Below are 22,228 nucleotides of genomic sequence, written 5' to 3'. Positions count from 1 at the left end.
AAAAAGAACTCATTGTTGCCATATGTTATGATTTTTGGTTTTTTGCAGATGGCTTTCATTTTACCACTATATTTATATATTCAACTTTCTTTCAGTCCTCATTTTTTGGTACTTGTGTTAAAATGCTAACTCTGAGGATCGCGATCACGATCACGACCACCCTGTTGTTCGTCGATTGCCTCGAGCAGGTGCCAGTAACGTCTTCTTCGTCCTAGCCCTGAGATTTTTTTTTTTTTAAAGTGCCATATTCAAGGCTTTTTCAGGGTTAGGAGAATGAGACCCATCATTGTTACTGGTATTTGGCATATTGGGTATACCACGGGGAGTTTGCCAGACTCTGCCGTGTGGAAACTCTGAGGATACATATTGAAAAAAATAAGTATTTTCAGCATCTACATTTACATTGTTACATTTATCACCCAATCTCTAAACAAATGAGTCTATATTTTCACAATAGGCTTTAATTTATTTTCTTAATATACACATTTCGTTCCTAATGAAAAATATGCATATCTTATACCATTTATTTTAGTTCTTCATACTTTGAATAATGGACTCTCGTTACTTGGTCAGTTTTAATTATTAAGAATTATGCATATGGAAACCAATATTGATTTTACCATGATTCAATCTAGTATTGTCCCAGTCAGTGGATCATTCTTGGATGTCCAGAAAGAAGAGTTCCAACCTTTCTAAAAAGTTCAGCAATAGCCTAGGACTTTGTAGGTGCTTTTGAAGGGTCAAACTCTCCTGCTTCAAATTTTTCTTTGAATTTTAAGTAGTCTCTTCGTTTATCAAAATATTTTATCTGTTGAGAAAATGTTTGAAATATGAGCAAGTTATGCATCTTTGCTAACAGCACTTAAATATTAAAAAGTATTCAATATAAAGACATAAGCAAATTATATTCTAGAATATAAGCAAACTCTTATAAAAAATTTTTAGTGGATGTAGACTGGAGGCTTCCAAAGTATTTGGTCTACTTCCCTCTTAAATTACTCTGAACCCTCTGGAAATCTTCCTTCTTTATGCAACAACAGAAAGCCCACCCCTCCCTCAGGACATCTATTCCGTCCCTCCCCCAGACAGTATTGCCTACTTTGGGTAGTAAGTGGCGTAGATGGTTGTATCTTAACCTTTTTGGGTTTATGTATCCCGTTGAGCACTTAGTAAATCAGGAACCTTCCTGAGAAATGTACACAAGACCCCCAGCGCCCGCTTGCCACACTCAGCAGTGAAGAATCCCGGCAGGCACCACAATACCGGGGAGTTCTCTTGGCCACATACCGAGCTGATATCTCTGGGACCCCCCCGATGGACCAGGTGCATTCTCCCCACCTTCTCCAGATGGAATCCCGGTGACCATGAGCTTCTGCAAGCATGGCCCATGGTATGTGGCTATCAGGACTATTCCTACAAAGTGCGTGGCTGCTGCATGAGCTTTCCTGATAATGCAAAGTGAGCAATGGAAAATAAATGATCTAGCGTCTGACCCTGGAAGACAGGCTTGAATGATGGTGGGAATATCGGAGCAAAATATAATGCCCAAAACTAGAGAGAGTATCTGACCAGTTGTCTGAAGAGGCAGGGTAAGGACTGGGATGAAAGTGGAGGGGATAATGGGGATATTGCTGGTGGAAAGTTTGCACTGGTGTGATCAATCATTGTATAGCTGAATATCAAACATGAAAGCTTTGTAACTATCTCACGGTGGATCAATAAAAAAATTTTAAAAAAGAAATATACATAAGAAACATGCCATGTTAAGTTCATAGTGTGGTTTTAAAGACACGGTACACATTTTTGTTATCAGGTGTCTGGATGAAGTATTCTATTGCACCACTTTGAGTGATTGCTTTCTTACTCACCAAGAAGCCTTGTTGTCTATAATAACAGATCATCAGAAAATTTACTCTTTGAAGCAGTGAGAATGAAACACCCATGTTTTCAAAGAGGATCTAAGAAACCTGGTACAGAGAAGCAGCCCTGCTTTCTAATCCAGGTGCAGGACTTAAAGTTAGGGATTTGGGGTGGTGGTGGGGGGGCTGGAACAATAGCACAGCGGGTAGGGCATTTGCCTTGCACTCAGCCAACCCCAGGTTCGATCCCCAGCATCCCATAAGGTCCCGAGCACTGCTAGGAGTAATCCCTGAGTGCAGAGCCAGGACTATCCCCTGTGCATCGCTCGGTATGACCCAAAAAGCAAAAAATAAGGTTAGGAACTCTGAACCTTCTACATATATACCTTCAGTATATATGTGGAAAATGGGACTTAAATCCAATTTAGTTTTTTGTTTAAACTCCAGCCTTCCCAAATTCCCTCCCTTTGATGAGAAGCCCATAGTTCCTCTGCTGTGCAGTTACCCTGCTAATCTGTTGAGCTACAGACTTACCTCCAAGTGGTCTGAGGCAAACTGCGATGGCACAGGTGTATAAAAGCGACCAGAGAAATGTGGTCATTGTAACTCTTATCATTTCTCTAATGGACAATTTTTGTAGAATTCCTATTGATATTTCCATCCCACCCTGTCATACTTTGCTCCTCACCAGTTTTCTTCTATAGTTTCTACTTCAATAATTTTAACTATCTACTCAGACCGGGATCTTCTCCCCCTCTCAACCCCCACCCCCACTACTATAGTACAACATTACTTAAGTGTTGTAACAGCTTGTAAATTCACATTATTGCCAAGTACAATGGCAGCAGCCTTTTAGAAGCCAAAAAAGAGAGGCTTTTCTTATCTGCAGAAAGGTTTCCTATGAGGGCCAAAGTACAGTGGGCAGGGCACTTGCTTTGCATGTATCTGACACAGGTTTGATCCCCAACATTCCATATGGTCCCCTGAGCCTTTGCCAGCAGTAAGCCCTGAGCACTGCTGGGTATATGTAAACACATACACACACACACACACACACACACACACACACACACACACACACAAGTTTCTCTAAGAGCAGAAGTAAGGCTGTTGAGAAGGACATGGAATATGGTGCAGAGAAGATGAGACTGGTGAAAGGATCTTGCACTTTGGTGGTGGGTATGTAAACCAATTTTATATCCATACCATATATATATGTGTATATATATAATAAACACACACACATATATACATATAACATATATATTACGTTATATATATGTATATATATATATATGTCCTCTGAATGAGCCAAATCAATGAATGCCAAAATACTGGGAATTTAGGAACATTTTGAAGGTATGTAGGGAAAAAATTTGAAGTTCATATCAGTATAAAATATACTACATGTTGTTTAATTTTGAAAGACTTGAATGATGCTAAAATTCAATAAAATTTTTTTAAAAAGTGATCCAATAAAAAAGAAATATACCCCCCCCCCCCAAAAAAAAAAAGAATCCTTGCTTTTTCTTCCTCTTCTTAAGCTATGACTTGGTGGGAACTTCAAATTAGACCATTAATCAGGCAGGGCATAGAGTCCAAGAGATAGAATAAGTCTTGAATGTGTGAGGCCCTGGGTTCTATGCAGAGCACATGACCCCACCCAGCACCACTTGTGGCCCTAATGACAATCAAAATTTTTTTAAAACTGGATTTTAGTTCAAATTAGTCTAATGAGTGCCCTACAGGAAATAAAGTGCTAGAGAAGAATAAATCCTTTCTTGTGACAGCACATTAGTTAAGTCTATGTAAAAAAATAACATAATGTTTCATGATTCAACTATTGATTATAAATCTCAATGGTTTTGTTGATAGCCTTATTTTTTGTGACTGTTATATATAAAAAAACAAACTTTGGAACAATAAAGACCTGCATCAAAACTCTACCCTATCGCTATGCTGGTTAGTTAATATTGAACAATTTTGCCTTTCTAAGCAGATACAGTAGTAGTTCACAAGAGCCCATGAAAATCAAAGCAAATGAAAACAAAATGTCTCACACAGAATACACCCAAATGAAGCTTTTTTTCCTCTTCCTATCTAGCTGTCGATCTTCTCATATAAAAATTTTAAATGGCAAAGTGGCTATCATCAAATACTACAGAAGCAAAAGAAAATATCTGTTGTAATACCACTAACCATCTTTGTTGGACTCATTCATAATTTTGCTGGCTTCTGGCTTCCATTTTCTCCAGCAGTACCCATTAATTCTTGGGTACCCAGAATCATATATAATGTACTAAATCACCCTTCTATTACACTTTTCTCCAAGTTTTCAAGAGACAGTCATTTTACTTCACTAGTCTTGTCTTCCAACCAGTTTTACTCCCAAGGTCAAGGCCTAGATCTTGTACTCATCAACAACTACGATCACAATCATCCTGTTGTTCGTCAATTGCCTCGAGCAGGCACCAGTAACATGTCCTTCTTCCTAGCCCTGAGATTTTAAAAGAGCCATTTCAATGCTCTTTCAGGGTTAGGAGAATGAGACCCATCATTGTTACTGGTATTTGGCATATTGAGTACGACAGGGAAGTTTGCCAGACTCTGCCGTGCAGGCAGGATACTTTTGGTAGCCTGCCAGGTTCTCCAAAGGAAAAAAGTGATAAAAAAAAATAAATAATGTCGTGCAGCCGCAAATGTGGCCGCACGCTTCCGGGAGGTGGGTCTCTGGGTCTTGGCCGTTGATGGGACCAACCTGGCACTGGCGGCAGCTGGTGGGTGTGATGCCTACCGACTGGAAGATGGGGGGTCTGGGTGGAGAACTACAACCACAATTCTTTCATGATCCCAATTCTGAACATTTCATGTTCCAATGGGCTGGAGCAATAGCACAGCGGGTAGGGTATTTGCCTTGCACGCAGCCAACATGGCCGACCCGAGTTCGATTCCTCCGCCCCTCTCGAGAGCCTGGCAAGCTACCGAGAGTGTCTCGCCCGCACAACAAAGCCTGGCAAGCTACCTGTGACGTGTTCAATATGCCAAACGGTAACAGTTGTCACAATGGAGACGTTACTGGGCCCGCTCAAGCAAATCAATGAACAATGGGAGGACAGTGACAGTGACATGTTCCAATCACTACTTTTTCACTTTCCCTCTTGGTTTCTTATTGGTGCCAAAAACTCACTGACTCCACCATCTTTCAACTGTTATCCTAGTCTCCTCAGTCCCAAAATCAGGAGCTGGAGAGACAGTACAGTGAATAATGCATTTTGCCTTGCTTGTGGCCAACCTAGGTTTGATCCCTGGCACCACATGTTTCCTCAAGCTCCACCAGGAGCTGGAGATAACAACTGGGCATTAAATGTTCAAGGGATTGCTAGAGAAAAAAATTACACTGGAAGAGTGTGTAGCACTGGGAAAAAAAATAAAACGAGCAAGAAAAGACAAAAAACTCAAAATTGGCACTGACTGACATTTGACAAACACAGGGAATTATTTCAGAACATCAGTGGCTGCTAGAGATGAAGCAGCTAGGGTAGTGAATTACAATGGCATGCATAGAGAAAGGGCCTTAGTATTAAGTCGACTTGGTTTATGATAAAGTTTCTGGTACATGAGGCTGAAGACAAGTTATCCCAAATCCGTTATCTTGCATGACAGGCACAGGAAGCATATGTGAAGGGCAAAAGTATGTGGAGGAGCATGAATCTGGTGACCTGCAGCGCTCCTGTCCAGGCTTTGAACAAACTCAACAGACTTACCCACTGTTGGGGACAACTTGACTCAAATGAACTTCTTAACTTCTTGCACTTAGAAGTGTCTTCTGAATTTTCATCTAAACACTTCCAGTACTCATCCCGAGCTCCCCAGCAAACCTGCCTTTCTTTCATTGATGGTGCTGCCATTCCTGCTGCGATCAAGCTGTTGGCCAAAACAACATTTGCCATTAACAATGCCCTAGAAATCTGGGTTAAAATCTTCCCTCCAACAATCCTTTTTTTTTTTTTTTTTGATGTTGGACTCCGGGACTCTCATGATGTAGCTGAAATACGTTACCCTAAAAATCCATTTGAAGCTCATTCGCTACACCCATGCAAATCGAATATCTAAGAAAGCGTGAGTTAGGATCACAGTCCTCCTTGACTGTCGCTTTTTAAAAAACCCTGTGTCCCCCTCGGTGTTTAACCAGAGGACGGCGCCCCGTTCTCCACGTTTTTGTTTGTACCGAAGTAGTTCAAACAAATGCACGGGGGTTAGTGTTGCAGGGCAGGAAAAAAAATGCTACCAGGTTTTCCCAGAAGCCGAGGCTCGCTGAGCCAAAGACCTCCTGGGTCCAAGTTCCACGCCTGCCTCGCGGGCACCCGCCAGCCAGCCTATTCAGCCCCAGCCCCTCCAGAGCCGCCGTTCCCTTCCGCACCGGGCGTCCAACAGACAAACAAGGGAGGGTGCAGTGCCCACTGCCGGCACCGCAGGGTCACCTCGCCGGCGTGAAGTTCGTACTCTCCCACTTCGACAGAGCAACGCCCCCCGCCCCGGAATGACCCTAACGAGATACCGTCTGCAGTTCAGGGGGCGGTACTTCCGGTCCTACTCCCGCCCGGGGCACGGTAGCTTCCGTGTCTCCTGCGAAGGAGGCGGAGCTTGAGGACGTGAGGTGGAGACTGGCGGAGACCGGCTCACTTCGGGGAAGGCGTTGATCTGGATGTGCCGGTTCCTCCGCCCTTCGTTTTCACTGCTTTGACGATTCAGTGATTATTTTTTTTTTGGGGGGGGGTCACACCCAGTGATACACAGGAGTCACTCCTGGCTCTGCGCTCAGGTGGACCATATGGGATGCTGGGAATCGAACCCGGGTTGACAAACGCCCTACCAGCTGTGCTATCGCTCCGGCCCGGATTCAGTAAATTTAATGCTAATTTTTCACACAGCGCAGCCTGAAAGACTTTATGTGCCCAACAAAGCGACTTTAAGAGTTTCCAGCTGAGGAAACTGGAGTAAGCTGTCGAGTCATGAACGTTTAGCTCCTTGCATCTTAGAAAAATAAATAAAAGAAACGGTTCCAGAACAAAGCAGTGACCCAGGCAAGACCCCGGGAGGCTGATCTCCCAGATCCCACTTTGAAATTTCATCCTCGTCCATTTCCCGCCATCAGCTTTCCTTCCTCCCTTAACAGGGAGGAAGGAAAGTCATTTCCTTCGTCTCTCTCATCGGTACATGGAAAAGTCATTTAAGTTATCTTGGAGACCTCTAACAAAGGAGTATAAAGGCAGAGCTACAGTCCTCTGACATGAGTATTTGCGGGGGCTGACCCTGGTTTAGGATTCCCAGCTAGAATCTGTGGACTTGCAGCTGAAATTTGCCAGAGGTAGTACAAATTGCCCAGGAAAGTGGGGGAGGATTAATATTTGTAGTACTTGCAAGGCAAGCGCCCTCTTCGCTGTACTGTTTTATTTATTTATTTATTTTAGGCTGTTTTGCTTTTGGGGTCACACCTGGAGATGCTCAGGGGTTACTCTGGCTCTGCACTTAGGAGTTACTCCTGGTGATGCTTAGGGCACCATATGGGATGCTGAGGATCAAATCCGGCTTGGCTGCATGCAAGGCAAATTCCCTACCCACTGCACAATCGCTTGGGCCCCTGTTTATTTTAAAGCACGTTTATGATAAAGGCCAGTCTTTTGGCGTCTAATTTAACAGTTTCCGACTACTTCATCTAGTCCTCCTAAATGCTTGTCAAACTCAATCAATTACAGCTCTTCACATAGTGCTAGTGTTGGATCCTTTCTAAATTCAATGTTACTGATTTCAGTGTAATTGTATGAAGTACCATCAACGAACTACAATGTGGAAAGTATTTTTTGTAATAGTTAATGGGCTCAAGTGTTGGATTGCATTGGTTACCAGAGTTTACTCATTACCTCTAAAATATATCTATAAAGGGAAGCTTGATATAAAGAGTCTGATGATTTCTGAGTTAGGAAAACTATACTTGAAGTTAAATAATTGTAAGTTTATATGTTTTATTTGTATGTTGGGTGGGTTTTTGTTTTTTAGGTGCTGAGGGACCAAATCTAGGCCTCCTACATAAAAACATGCCCCTAACCCTTTGATCTATCTCCCCAGCTCCCATGTTGGGTGATATTAACAAAGTTTTTTTTTTTTCTGTACTTACGATGAGAAAAAGAGGTGCCAAAAAGATAGTTCAACAAACAAGGTGCTTGCCTCGCAAGCAACTGACCCAGGTTTAATCACTGGCACCCCATGTAATCTCCCAAACCCACCATAAGTGATCCCTCAGCAAGGAATCAGGAGCACCACCAACTGTTGCCCAAACACCAAAAAAAGAATAAAAAAGAGGGGGTTGGAATTGATAGTACAGTGGATAGAAGTTTGCTTTGCACAAAACAACCAGGTTCTATCTACAACAAACTATATGGTCCCCTTAGCCAGCCAGAAGTGATCCTGACCAGAGTGATCCCAGAGCTCAAAGCCATTGAATAGCTTGAATCAGTAGTAAATTATCGTCATTCACACTTTTACAGTTCCAGGTTTCACCATTAAGTTCCTCCTAACTTTGAAATAATACTGTTGGTATCAATAATACCAATATGAGTTTAATTTATTTTATTTTTACTAACTACAAAAACCCTAGTCCTCCAAAGCACCAATGTTAGAACTCATTTGATGAAAAATAGGATTCAGTAAAAAGTTGCTATTTATGTATCACTTACATGACTATATATTTTCCTGCAGGACTAGTTAATATATGGTTGTGGGAGCTTTCCCAGTTGTTCAGAGTATTACAGATATATGTTGTATGTTCCACAGTAACTTTCCAATAGTTTAAAATAGTCTCTGTTTCAAAACATCTGACTGGTTCCAAGGATTTCCAGTCAATTATGTGGACCTAGAAGGAAGACTGTTTTTGTGACTTTTGGGTTAAGAAGAATTTTTTTTAGCCATAAAGAAAAGATAAATTATTTCAGCTGCATTGCAGTTGTGTACCATAAAGTGGGAGAAGAAAATTGAGAAATATAAAACAAATGGGTACTCCAAATATATAAACATCACCCCAAAATCAAAAAGAAATGGAGAGCCTAACTTTAAAAATGGTCCTAAATGATCAATCTAAAAAAATACACATCCAAACCAGTAATCACAGAAATAACATGAAAATCACAGTCCAGTATGATTAGAGACCTACCAAACCAAGGTATAATGAAAAGTCTCACAGTAATAAGATGAAGCAAAAAGAAAACTCATACATAAGATTCTAGTAAGATTCTAGTAAACTAAAAACTAGTTCACTAAGACTCATACTTTCTATAAAATCTCTTGGATATCTTGTAAAACTCTTAATCTCAGTGTAATAGCTAAGAACATGAAGCACCCCAAACTCATAAAAAAATAGCATGGGTACACTGTGTATAATCATACTGTAAAATATGATGCAGCAATGACCAGAAGTTACATAATGCCATTGCATGTTACATATATTATTATTATAACATGTTGAGTCTTAATATTAAAAAAACAAAGCAATTCAACCTAAGAACTGATACCATAGATTTCCACTCCTGTAAGTTTAAAACTGAAAAACTAATAAATAAAAATATTGTTCCCTTCCCAATTGTCCTAGAGTTCCCTTTTCTAACTCATCCCCCTACCCTTCCCCAGTGACAACTTCCTACTGAAGACCAGTTCTGCTCTTTGTTTCTATTGCCTTTGAGCTTTTGACATTCCCTTGGGACTTTTCTTTATATCTCACATACTGAGATTAAAAAAAAATGCCAGAGGTAATTGTAAAGACCAAATCTACCTTATACAATCCCAAAGATTATGGGCAAATGAAAAAATGTGGGTGCCACAGGCAATTTCAAATGTGCCGTCTTGATACAGAGAGGGTGTAATCTCCCAGCCTATGTTTGGAGGAGAGAGGAGGCGAAGAGAAGTCAGCATGAAGAGGTGGAAGACGTGCTGGCTGTTGGCATCCAGAGGAAATTTTGTGTGGGTGTTCTGTAGTCTGAACTAAGTAGATCCCCAAACCACTGGTGGGCAGGGCCAGACAGACTCAGTAGCACTGAAAACGTATGTGTTGTTTTTCTGTTGCTGCCCACAGACTTTTATTTATAAGCTGTACTGTTTTACAAAGCAATTATCACAGACACCTACTCAGGGACACAATCAGGAGAAATTCCTTTGACTTCAGTGTCACAGAAGTGATCCTTCTGAATTTGTATCTGCTACCTCCTTGCCTTTTTCCTTTCATTAACTTTAGTCATGGTCCAAAAGCTCTCTCTCTCTCTCTCTCTCTCTCTCTCTCTCTCTCTCTCTCTGTCTCTCTCTCTCTTTCTTTCTCTCCTCTCTCCTCTCTTTCTCATCTCTTTTGTTCTTTTTCTCTTTCCTTCCTCTGTTTTCTGTTTTCTTTGCTGAGTTAATATACTGTCATGCTTCAGCTTGTAATACCAATATCAGAAAGATGAAAAGCATCTTAGTCCTAAGAGAACCTTTATGTCAGATTTTTGTTTTCAAGCCCCCAGTGGATCTCCACGTGTTTGCATTCCCTGATTCCAATAACTTCAAAACTGAATGCATAACTTATTTTGCCTCATAATAGCTTCTCTTTCTAAATTCTTCCTTTTCACCTGTTTTATGAGTTTTGTCTGTTAGTTAGAAACCTTGAATTCCAATTTCATGCTTCCTGCTCTTTATTTCACTTCATCTTAAAGGAAGTCATTTAAATTAAATATTGCTGTATTCACCAATGCATAGATTATAATTTGCACCAGTGTTTTGTGAACCATCAAGAAAGGAAAAAAAACTGCCAATTAAATCATAACACATTCATCTTAAACTTATTAAGACATTAAAACACTTGATTTTTAAAAATCAACTCACCTATATAAGGACAAACACATTTTTTAAAATTCAATTTTATTGAATCACCGTGAGATGCAATTACAAGCTTTCATGTTTGAGTTACAATCACACAATGATCAAGCACCCATCCCTCCACCAGTGCACATTCCCCACCACCAATCTCCGCAGTATACCCCCGCTTTCCCACCATCCCCCTGCATCCCTGGCAGACAATTTCCCCCACACCCTCTCTCTCTACTTTTGGGCATTATGTTTGCAACACAGATACCAAGAGTCCAACACTTAGGACAAACAGAAATTAAGATAAATTAAAGACTTTTGTAAATCTGTAGTTCCAATCCTCATAATCACTTATGATTCAGTCACCAATATCTTTTTCTACCAGTATTATAAGTGTTACTGAGCTTTTAGAGCATCTCTTTTTTCTCCAATGTTTGTCTTGTTTAATTCTTTTCTTTTGTGGTGTGTGTGTGGGGGGTCCCTACAAAAGAGACAAAAGCCGCTGGTACTGAGAAATTCAGCCAAACTTGTATTTAGGTACAAAGAGCTCACTTTTTTCCATTACTAAGAAAATGCTGTTAAATAGATCTGAGTTATCCTACGCCCCTATATTTGAATTCTAGATGTTAAGATTGACTCTTCTGAACAGACATATTCCTGGTCACAGACACACTACAAAGTTAGATGCTAGAGCTATGGTCTCTATGCACACACGAAAAGTGAGAACTGTTCATGACTAGGATGCAGGTAGTGGAAACTCTTTGACACTATAAACTGTAAAACATAGCTATGTGTCCAAGAAGTGAAAAACAGGGACAAAAAATAGATGTGTTGGAATTAAAGAAGCACTGTTAAAATAACTAGTCTTTTTCTTTTTTTAATGAGTACTTGTTCTTTATCAGTATGATAATGTGGTTTCATTTATCTTTAAAGTAAGGTAAGGTATTATCTCTATCTCCATCTATCTACTATCTTTGGGTCTTAGTCTCCCATTATATTACTTTATATTCCACAAATGAGTGCAGTCATTCTATGTTTGTCCCTCTCTCTCTGACTCACTTCACTTAGCATGACACTCTCCATGTTGATCCACTTATATGTAAAGTTCATGACTTCATCTTTTCTAACAACTATGTAGTATTCCATTGTGTAGATGTACTAGAATTTCTTTTCTTTTAAAAAATTTTTATTGGTGAAACACCACGAGTTACAGTTGTAGACTTACAAATTTTTGTGCTTGGGTTTTGGTTATACAATGATCCAGTACCCATCCCTCCACAGTGCCCATTCTACATCATTTACATTTTTAAAAAATTTTTGTTAGTGAAACACCATGAGGTACAGTTGTAGATTTACAAATTTTTGTGCTTGGGTTTCAATTGTACAATGATCAAACACCCATCCCTCCACCAGTGCCCATTTTCCACCACCACGGGTCCCAGTATAACCTCCCACCCTCCCACCCCCCATCCTACCCTGCCTCTGTGGCAGGGTATTCCCTTTTGTTCTCTCTCTCCTTTTGAATGTTGTGGTTTGCAAAAGGGGAATCGAGTGGCAATCATGTTTGGTCTATAGTCTACTTTCAGCATGCTTCTCTCATCCTGGGAGGATCCTCCCAACACCCTTAATTTGGTGTTCCTTTCTCATCTGAGCTCCCTTTTCCCCTAGAGTGTGTGGCTGGCCTCCAAGCCATGGAGTAAAACTCCTGGTACTAATCTTGTCCACTCTAGGGTGTTAGTCTCCTATTTTGTTAGTTTATGTTCCCCAGATAAATGCAATCTTTCTATGTCTATCCCTCTCTTTCTGACTCATTTCGCTTAACATGATGCTTCCCATGTAGTACCACTTGTATGTAAATTCCAGAATTTCTTTAACCAGTCATCTGTTCTCGGGCACTCAGGTTTTTCCCAGATTCTGACCATTGTAAATAGTGCTGCAATAAACATACAAGTGCAGATATCATTTATACTGTAATTTTTTTTACATCTCCAGGATATATTCCCAGAAGTGGTATTTCTGGGTTGAATGAGAACTCAATTTCTAATTTTTTGAGAAAAGTCCATATTGTTTTCCAAAAGGGCTGAACCAGACGGCATTCCCACCAGCAGTGAAGGAGAGTCCCCTTCTCTCTACATCCACACCAACACCAATTGCTTTAGTTCTTTTGGATGTGTGCCAATCTCTGTGGTGTGAGATGATATTGTTGTTTTGATCTGCATCTCCCTGATGATTAGTGATGAAGAGCATTTTTTCATGTGCCTTTGGCCATTCAAATTTCTTCTTTGAGAATGTTTCTGTTCATTTCATCGCCCCATTTTCTGATGGGATGGATGTTTTCTTCTTGTAGAGTTCAACCAGTGCCTTGTATATCCTTGATATTAACCCCTTATCAGATGGGTATTAGGTGAATATCCTTTCCCATTCTGTAGATTGTCTTTGTATTCTGGTCACTGTTTATTTTGAGGTGTAGAAGCTTCTTAGTTTAAGATAGTCCCATTTGTTTATCTCTGTTTCCATTTGTTTGGTCAGTGGTATTTCATCTTTGAAGATACCTTTAGCTTCAATGTCGTAGAGAGTTTTGCCAGCCTTTTTTTTTATGGATTCTGCTCTGATGTTGAGGTCTTTAATTCATTTTGATCTGACTTTTGTGCATGGTGTTAGGTAGAGGTCTGAGCCCCACCCCCCTTTTTTTACATGTAGCTGTCCAGTTTTGCCAGCACCATTTGTTAAAGAGGCTTTCCTTGCTCCACTTCACATTTCTTGCTTCCTTATCAAAGATTAGATGATCATATATTTGAGGGTGTGTGTAAGGATATTCAACCCTGTTCCATTGGTCTGTGGATCTGCCTTTGTTCCAATACCATGCTGTTTTAATTATTACCGCTCTGTAATAGAGTTTGAGGTTGGAGAAGGTGATGCCTTCCATCCTCTTTTCCCCAAGAATTGCTTTAGCTATTTGTGGGGCTTTGTTGTTCCATATGAATTTCAGGAGTGTTTGATTCATTTTTTTTGAAGAATTTCATAGGTATCCTTATAGGGATAGCATTGAATCTGTATAATGCTTTGGGGAGTTGCTGCCATTTTGACAATGTTAGTACTCCCAATTCATTACCAGGGGATGTGTTTCCAAGATAAGGGACCACCAAGTAAATGGTGCCTGGAGGGCTCGCTCAGGATGGGAAATGTGTGAGGAATATAAACTGTGAACCGAACATGATGGCCACTTAGTACCCGTGAACCATTCCCTTTACTCTCTCTCTCACCCAAAAGGAGAGAGAGAGTAAAGGGAATGTGCCTGCCATAGAGGGGCAGCGGGGGGGGGGGGGTAGATAGGGAGGCGAGACATAGCGGGAGGGATACTGGGGACATTGGTGGTGGATAATGGGCTCTGGTGGAGGGATGGGTACTTGATCATTGTATTACTAAAATGTAATCATGAAGGTTTGTAAATCCTTAACTGTATCTCACGGTGATTCATTAAATTTTTTTAAAAGTTTAAAATGATCAATAAAAAATTTCATAAGGCATTAAAACAGGTAATCCCTTTAATTCACTTTATCTAGCAATATTATCCATTATAAACACAAGGCAAGAGTCATGATATCCAGGCCTGTTTCTAGTAATTTGGGGCAAATGGTAGACCATGTTTCACATTCCTAGTAATTAAAAGTTACCCTGATAAATCACTTGATCACTTGACTTCCCGTTAATCGTCAATTTGCTCGAGCTGGTGCCAGTAACGTCTCCATTTGTTGCTGTCGTGTGCTAGTGTAGCCCAATAGCGTCTGTTTGCTCTAGGAACATGAAGAGCATCAACCCGATCGTTCATGATCTTGATGAAGAAGTCTGACCATCTGGTAGGTGGGCGGCCACGCAGTCTTTTGACATCCCGTGGAATCCAGTTGGTAACAGCTCTAGTTCAGCAGTCATCTTTAAATCTCATTACGTGACCAGCCCATCTGATTTTTGACACCTTGGCAAACAAGACAGCATCCCTGATTCTTGATCGTCAACGGAGGTCGGAACTCTGGGTTTTTTCTCTCATTTGAGTGAAACGTGATATTCCAAGCATAGCTCTTTCAATTCCTCTTTGGGAGATCCGAATAGTGGTCTCATCCTGTTTGCATAAGGGCCCAGGTCTGTGAGGCGTATGTTAATGCAGGAAGAACAGTGGAATCGAAGAGATGTGCCCGGAGCCAAAGTTTCTTCGTCCTCTTAGCTATTTCTTCGACACTCTTGAAGGCGTACCAAGCCGCTCTCTTCCTCCTGCGCAGCTCAGGTGCCAGGTCATTTGTCATGTTGACCTCTCGACCTAGGTACACATAGCTGTTGCATTCGGAGATGGTCATTCCGTTGAGAGCGAATGGGGCATCAGGAACGAGGCTGTTTCTCATAAACATTGTCTTCGTAAGATTCAGCTGTAGTCCTACATTTCCACACTCACGGTCAAAGTCGGCCAGCATTTGTGCCACTTGGCTGATGTTTGGTGTTATTAAAACAATGTCATCAGCAAAGCGGAGGTGGTGTAGTTGCCGACCATCTATCTTCACTCCCATTCCTTCCCATTCCAGTTGTTGCATGATGTTCTCGAGGGTGGCACTGAAGAGTTTCGGTGAAATGGTATCACCCTGCCGCACCCCTCTCTTGACATCAACGATCACTTCTTTGTAGAATGGTGAGATCCTGGTAGTGAATCTACAACACAGCTCACGGAGGATCCTGATGTATTGAGCTTGAATGCCCTGATTGGCTAGGGCTTCAATGACCGCTTCCGTCTCAACAGAATCAAAGGCCTTCTTTAAATCAATGAACGTTAGACAGAGCGGCATCTTGAACTCCCGAGAAACCTCAATGAGCTTGGCTATTGTGTGGATATGGTCGATGGTGCTGAATCCTTTGTGGAACCAGGCTTGCTCGCATGGTTTTCCTTCATCTAGTGTTCTGCCAATCCTATTTAGAATGACTCAAGTGAACAACTTGTAGATGACAGACAATAGGCAGATTGGGCAATAGTTGCCAATGTCATGGATGTCTCCCTTCTTGTACAGTAGTACAGTCCTGCTGGTTTTCCACCTTGATAAATATGCCTTCATAATAATATTTATAATATGCTTAGAGTGCATGATTCAAATAATAGAATGCATATGTTGCAATGCCTTGTACTTGACAAGCCCCAACGAACCTTAGTGAGCCCCCACAGCATTAAACCCAATTTACCAATATAACATTGTTTGTTTAGGGGCCACACCCAAAATGTTGTGCTCAGTGCTTACTCTGATCTCCGCACTCATGGAAACTTGGTGGAGTTCAGGAGATCATACAGGGTGCGGGCAACGGAATCCAGCTCAGCAGTGTGCAAGAAAAGTGCCTTGCCCATTGGACCATCTCTTCAGCTCAAAGATACAACTTTAAAAATTAAGCCCAGCTAGAAAGGGCTTAATTGAAGTCAGAGTGGTTGTACAATGGATAAGGCTTTTGCTTTGCATGCAACCAACCTGGGTTCAATCCTCGGCATCCCATATGGTCCCCCAAGCATCACCAGGAGTAATTCCTGAGTGCAGACTCAGGTTTGATATGGTCCTGAGCTCCACCAGAAGTAATTCCTGGGTGTAGAGAGCCAGGAGTCACCCTGAGCATTGCTGTGTGTGACCCAAACTGTCCATAAATAAGTAAATAAACAAACAAATAAATGGGTTCAAAAGATGGCTCACAGCTTAGGAAACACCGTGGTGCCAATGAAGTGATGATCTTATGCCTGAGTGCTGCCATACACTGAGGTAAAACTGACTACTTCCTAGGCTGGTGTCCCCTTGATTAAGAAAAATGCAGGATGATGTCTCTCTTAATTTAAAATTTAAAAATATTTTAAGGTGGCTATATTAAATTTTTACATCTATCTGGAAGCCCTGTATAGCTATCTAGGTCATTGGGGGCTGCTATATTTTGTGATAAGAGAATTTATTCCAATTATGGTATCTCAGAGGTAGGACTTAAGATGTATTTTTTTTTAATTTTTAAATTTTTATTAGTGAGACACCATGAGGTACAGTTGTAGACTTACAAATTTTTGTGCTTGGGTTTCAATTATACAATGATCAAATGCCCATCCCTCCACCAGTGCCCATTTCCCACCACCACGGATCCCAGTATCCCTCCCATCCCCCACCCCACCCTGTTTCTGTGGCAGGGCATTCCCTTTTGTTCTCCCTCTCCTTTTGGGTGTTGTGGTTTGCAAAAGAGGCATTGAGTGGCAATCATGTTTGGTCTGTAGTCTGCTTTCAGCATGCTTCTCTCATCCTGGGATTAAAGTGTATTTTTTTACCTAAACAATTATGTTACAGCAGAACAGACTAAAACTTGGATCCTTGTGAAAAGTATATAAGAATGGTATGTCAATGGGCATAGGGCTGGGGCCAAGTTCCTGCCCTGCCATAGCCCCAGTAGCAACACTCACACCCTAACAGCTGCCTTCATGTCTATAGCCAGACTCTACCACCTCATGATGAGCACAGATACACCAAATTGCCAAAACATTTAGGTACACCATTTTCTTTATTTCTTTCTTTCTTTCCCGCATCCCTCCATCCCTTCCTCCCTTCCTCCCTTCCTCCCTCCCTCCCTCCCACCTTCCCTCCCTTCCTTCCTTCCTTCCTTCCTTCCTTCCTTCCTTCCTTCCTCCCTTCTTTCTGTTGGATAACATTGGGTTATCTTTTCTTACTCCTCCCGCAGGGAGCTTAAATTTATTGAGCTACTTCCACAATAGTGCCCCTGAGGCACACCCAAATTCCATTGGACACTAATAATCCTATATTGCTTTTATCTTTCCTTTATGTTGTTTGCATGGTTTCGCAATGGCCTTTTTGTATAGACACAGGAAGACTTTAATGTTATGCTTTTGTAACATGGGAGTTGATTGATTCCAAATAATATTAACTGCTGGGCATCCATCATATTTACCTGACTTAATTTCAGTTGTCCTGACTTTCTAACACCCCCAAAAGAAGGGTGCCAACTAAGGGACTGGACAGACCCAGGGCAAGCGGTAAGCTACTCTGGCATTGGAAAAGAACAAGTTAAGTTCCATAAGAAGTATAATAAGTTAAGAACATGATCATGGAACAACTCTGTCATGACCCAAAAAGAAGTAACTGAATAAGGACCCTGCTGGGGTTAGGAAAGAGTAACCTGGCCTGAGGACTGTAGTCTGGGATAAAACAAGATATCCCCAGGAAGAGCCAACCTTTCAGCTTAATAAATCTCTTACTGTGTTCATACAGAGTGACTAGAAATATTATAAGAAGTAAATTTACTATGATTGTTTAAATGAATTACTAGCTGAGGAAAGGAGAAATCAATACACCCTAAATGGGATCCCACCCTTGAGCAGATCTCTTAGTAATCTAGAGTGCTGAACCCTCAGATGAGATTTTGTCCTAATCTCCTAGAACTCCACTGAAGGAGTGGCTTTACCTCTGTTATTATGAAAATGTTAAACCCCACGTATGTGTACCCCCACTCTTCATGACTTCTATATAACTATGCTCTAAAGGGTAGGAGGGTAGACTTTGAGGTATACAAGGAGACTAGGATGATGAAACTATGATGACTTGGACTAAGACCAAAACTACGACTATAGTTGTGCAGTAAGAGAGCGATTGGACTATGATGGGGAGGAGAGAGAAATAAACTGACTACCAACAAGTCTGGGGGCTTGTTTTTCTATTCATCCATCCATCGCTGTGGGCCAGTCTGGGGAGGCAGCTCTCAATCACCAAATGCTCGAGTCCCTCGTTCGTCCCCACTCTTTTCTTTGAAACTCACACTTCCTTTCTTTTTCTCATTCTCTTTTTCTCTTCTTTCTTTCTCTTGTTCCCTTCTCCTGTTCCCTTCCCTCCCTCCCTCCCTCCCTCCCTCCTTCCCTCCCTCCCTCCCTTCCTTCCTTCCTTCCTTCCTTCCTTCCTTCCTTCCTTCCTTCCTCGCCTTTTCAGAGTGGGAGTGGGTGACCTCCTTACACTGCCCCATACTTCTGGAAGCCCTAGCAACCACAACCACATTCTACTACCTCTGCCCTGTAAGGTCATCTAACTCCCCTGCTTCAAATGTTGTGCCCGAATTTCAGATCCTCAGTTGCAGAGCAGACCAAGTCCATACACAATAATTTTCCTTTGCAAAAGCAAAGGAACTTTTTTGCTAGCTCGAGCTAGAGTCCACGTCTCATCCAACACAGTGGAGTCTTGATAAGGACCCTGACTCCAAATCACAAGCGGTTTATATAGGTTTCAAAGTTAAGCAAGCACTGTGGCAACAGTGGTCAAGTAACAGTGGTCAGGTCACAGTTAAACAATAGTTTCCAGTAACAGTTGATGGTTACATAAGCTACTCATTCTTTAAGGTTAACAAAAGACAATTTCTGGGGCATTTTGATTGATTGAGCCCACTTGCTGGGCCCAGGAACTTTCCAGGTGTATTCAGGCTCACTAGTTACACGTTGTTTCATTGCTGGGAAACTGAAAACTTTTCAGTTCCAGGAACTGAATCTGAGACCTAGCTGGTTTTGCTGATTTCTATCTGCCTGTCATGGCATCAGTTTCACCCTTACACAAAGAATCATGATTATATTTTAAAAGAGATCAACTATATAATCACAAAATAAATAAGTGATCGGGTGGTGGTGGCATGGTCTCTTTCTTTTGCTGCCATGTGCGTTTAGTGGCCATGACCTACTTCCCCCACCCTGGTCTACAGCTGCTGCCAACAGACACATGAAGGAGGATACAGGGCCGCCAGGATGATTGGTGATCAGTTGCCATTTATTCCAGTCTCCCCATGTGCCTGTTCCAGTCTCACTAAGCTCCCCATTCCCTTCTCCTCCTGTACTCCATGCTAGTCTCCCTGTGCTTAGTCTAGCAGCCTTGGTCTGGCATCCAGCCTCCAAGCCTTCCAGGTAGCAAGTACACCAGGTGAGGTAGCACAATCAACAAATGAAAGCCCTTCTTTCCTAGGGAAGCTCTTCTAAGATAAGACGAAGATCTCCTGCAGCCAGTAAATCCACTGAAGGGTGAAATACCATATAAGGGTGTGTTTCTCCTTTTGTTAGTCCACCAACCATCTTAGATTGACTTCTAAGTAATCTTTCTAGTCATTTTGTATGGACATAGTAAGAGATACATTTAAGGGTGGATCTTGCTATAGTTCCCAGATTACAGTGCTTAGGCCAGGTTAATCTTTCCAAACGCTAGCAGGGTCCTAATCCAGTCGTTACTCTTTGGATCATGACAGAATTTGTCCACGACCGGGCTCTTAACTTATAGTTAAAGTATTATGGCACTTGGTCTTGCCTGTTTTGATGCCAGGGTAGCTCACAGCTTGCCCGAGGTTCATCCAGTCCCTCACTGGGACCCTGCTTTGGGGTACTAGGAACTAAGGGCAACTGAGGCTTAAGTCAGGTAAACATGTCCAGGAATGAATATTATTCGGAGTCAATTAACTCCTAAGTTACAAAAGCATAGCACTATCTTCTTGTGTCTATACAAAAAAAGGGACTTTACTTTAAAGTAAACTATGTAAGAGGACACAAGGGAAGGAGAAAAGAAATATTTCATGTATAAACACCAATCCAGAGATTTCTGAATAATTTGACTTTACAAGTCACTTTACAAGTCACGGCTTAGGGGAAATGAGTGATTAACCGGTTGGGGAAGAGAGCACAGAGAAGTTAAAGATAAACACAGAGGAATGTGAGTACCTTGGGAGCACTGTGAATGGTGTAACCCAATAAACCCAAGCTCCCTGCTTCCAGGGAGAAATGACAAACCAATGTTATCCTATAGTCAACTAGCCACAAAATTTTCTTAGATACACTGGTCCCCGGCTGAGACCTCTGGAACAATCTCAGGAGTCAGGTAGCCCAAAGTCTGGAAGCCACACTCACACCCCAACAGTGGCTGCCATGCCTTCAGCCAGACACCACTATCTTAAGAGTGAGCTCCACAGAACTGCCAAACTTCTAGAAATGCCCGGTACACTGGGTACAACTTTGGACCTTCTCAGAGTTGAAGTGGGCAACCTGCCCTCACCTCCTGTACTTCCAGATTCCTTGGAAGCCACACCCACATCCAATCACTGCCACCATGTAAGCTCACTGAACAGTTAAATATTCTGGATTTTCTGGAGCATATGACCAAATTTATGGCCGTACTACATCCCCAAACTCTACTAACATCCCAGTGGGAGTACACCAGAGTGGATGAGAATGTAACTTAGAAGCCAACTAAGCTTGATTAACAAAAACATTAACACAGGAGGCTCAACTAGCAACAACTTAGTAAACCTTCATACCAGGACTTAATGTCCCCATGGTGAGATACAACAATTTTTACAAATTTTCTTTTACTGAAGTATTTCTTTTTTTTGAAGCAGAAAAATTTTATTGAAAGATGGGAAAATATTTAGAAGCCACCGGATTAACATTTCATGTGTTTGAGAATAGGCACTGCATTCGATTTCAGTAGCAGTTAAATTTTTTTAAATTAATTTTTATTAGTGAAACACCATGAGGTACAGTTGTAGACTTACAAATTTTTGTGCTTGGGTTTTGATTATACAATACCCAACCCTCCACCAGTGCCCATTTTCCTCCACGATGGATCCCAGTATCCCTCCCACCCCCATCTTCCCCATCTTACCCTGTCTCTGTGGCAGGGAATTCCCTTTTGTTCTCTCTCTCCTTTTGGGTGTTGTGGTCTGTAAAAGAGGCATTGAGTGGCAATCATGTTCGGTCCATATTCTACTTTCAACATGCATCTCCCATCCTGGAAGGATCCTCCAAACACCCTTTATATGGTGCTCCCTTCTCTATCTGAGCTGCCCTTTCCCCTAGCATGCCCAGCTGGCCTCTAAGCCATGGAGTATTCCTCCTGGTATTGATGTCAGCTATTCTTGGGTATTAATCTCCTATTTTATTACTTTATGTCCCCCAGATGAATGCAGTTTTTTTATGTCTATCCTTCTCTTTCTGACTCATTTCGCTTAGCATGATACTTTCTATGTAGTACCACTTGTATGTAAATTTCATGACTTCGTCTTTTTTAACAGCTACATAGTACTCCATTGTGTAGATGTACCAAAGTTTCTTTAACCAGTCTTGGGCACTCAGGTTTTTTTTTTCCAGATTCTGGCTATTGTAAAGAGTGCTGCAATGAACAAACAAGTGCAGATGTCACTTCGACTATACATTTTTGCCTCTCTGGGATATATTCCCAGGAGTGGTATTGCTGGGTCAAATGGGAGCTCAATTTCTAATTTTTTGAGAATCGTCCATAAGTAGCAGTTCAATTTTAATAATGAATCATCCATTAACAGTTTTTTAAGTCTTGGACCAGTTTTAACTTAGGTCTACCTAAATAGTAAAGTTAAAACTTTTGGTGACAAATTCATTACTAAATTAAATTTAATCTGAAGTTTGCCCTGGATAAGAAATTAGAAAA

General features: G+C 41.4%; 2 protein-coding genes across 2 annotated transcripts in view; both read right to left on the bottom strand.

Moving 5' to 3' along the window:
- Window positions 1-452: 452 nt before the first annotated feature.
- Window positions 453-5,767, bottom strand: LOC130022808 (cytochrome c oxidase assembly factor 6 homolog). The gene is made up of 2 exons (XM_056113595.1): window positions 5,624-5,767; window positions 453-808 (listed from the first exon to the last, which is right to left on the bottom strand). The coding sequence occupies exons 1-2, from the start codon at window positions 5,765-5,767 to the stop codon at window positions 713-715; spliced, it is 240 nt and encodes a 79-aa protein (XP_055969570.1). The 3' UTR covers window positions 453-712.
- Window positions 5,651-22,228, bottom strand: part of SLC35F3 (solute carrier family 35 member F3) — a 631,678-nt gene continuing 615,100 nt past the window's right edge. The window contains exon 9 of the transcript XR_008792318.1: window positions 5,651-5,783. The gene's annotated coding sequence lies outside the window, so the exon portion shown is untranslated. The remainder of the gene's footprint in view (window positions 5,784-22,228) is intronic.

This window comes from Sorex fumeus, unplaced genomic scaffold, assembly GCF_029834395.1.
Source record: "Sorex fumeus unplaced genomic scaffold, SorFum_2.1 ptg000021l, whole genome shotgun sequence".
Classification (NCBI taxonomy): Eukaryota; Metazoa; Chordata; class Mammalia; order Eulipotyphla; family Soricidae; genus Sorex; species Sorex fumeus.
This window is presented reverse-complemented; position numbering and strand designations above follow the sequence as displayed.

Excerpts from the sequence above, each read along its gene's own strand:
- LOC130022808 (XM_056113595.1), bottom strand. The coding sequence starts at position 5,767 with ATGGCAGCACCATCAATGAAAGAAAGGCAGGTTTGCTGGGGAGCTCGG. Across the intron at positions 809-5,623 it reads CAAGTTGTCCCCAACAGTGG|ATAAAATATTTTGATAAACG; the intron begins GTAAGTCTGTTG and ends TTTTCTCAACAG.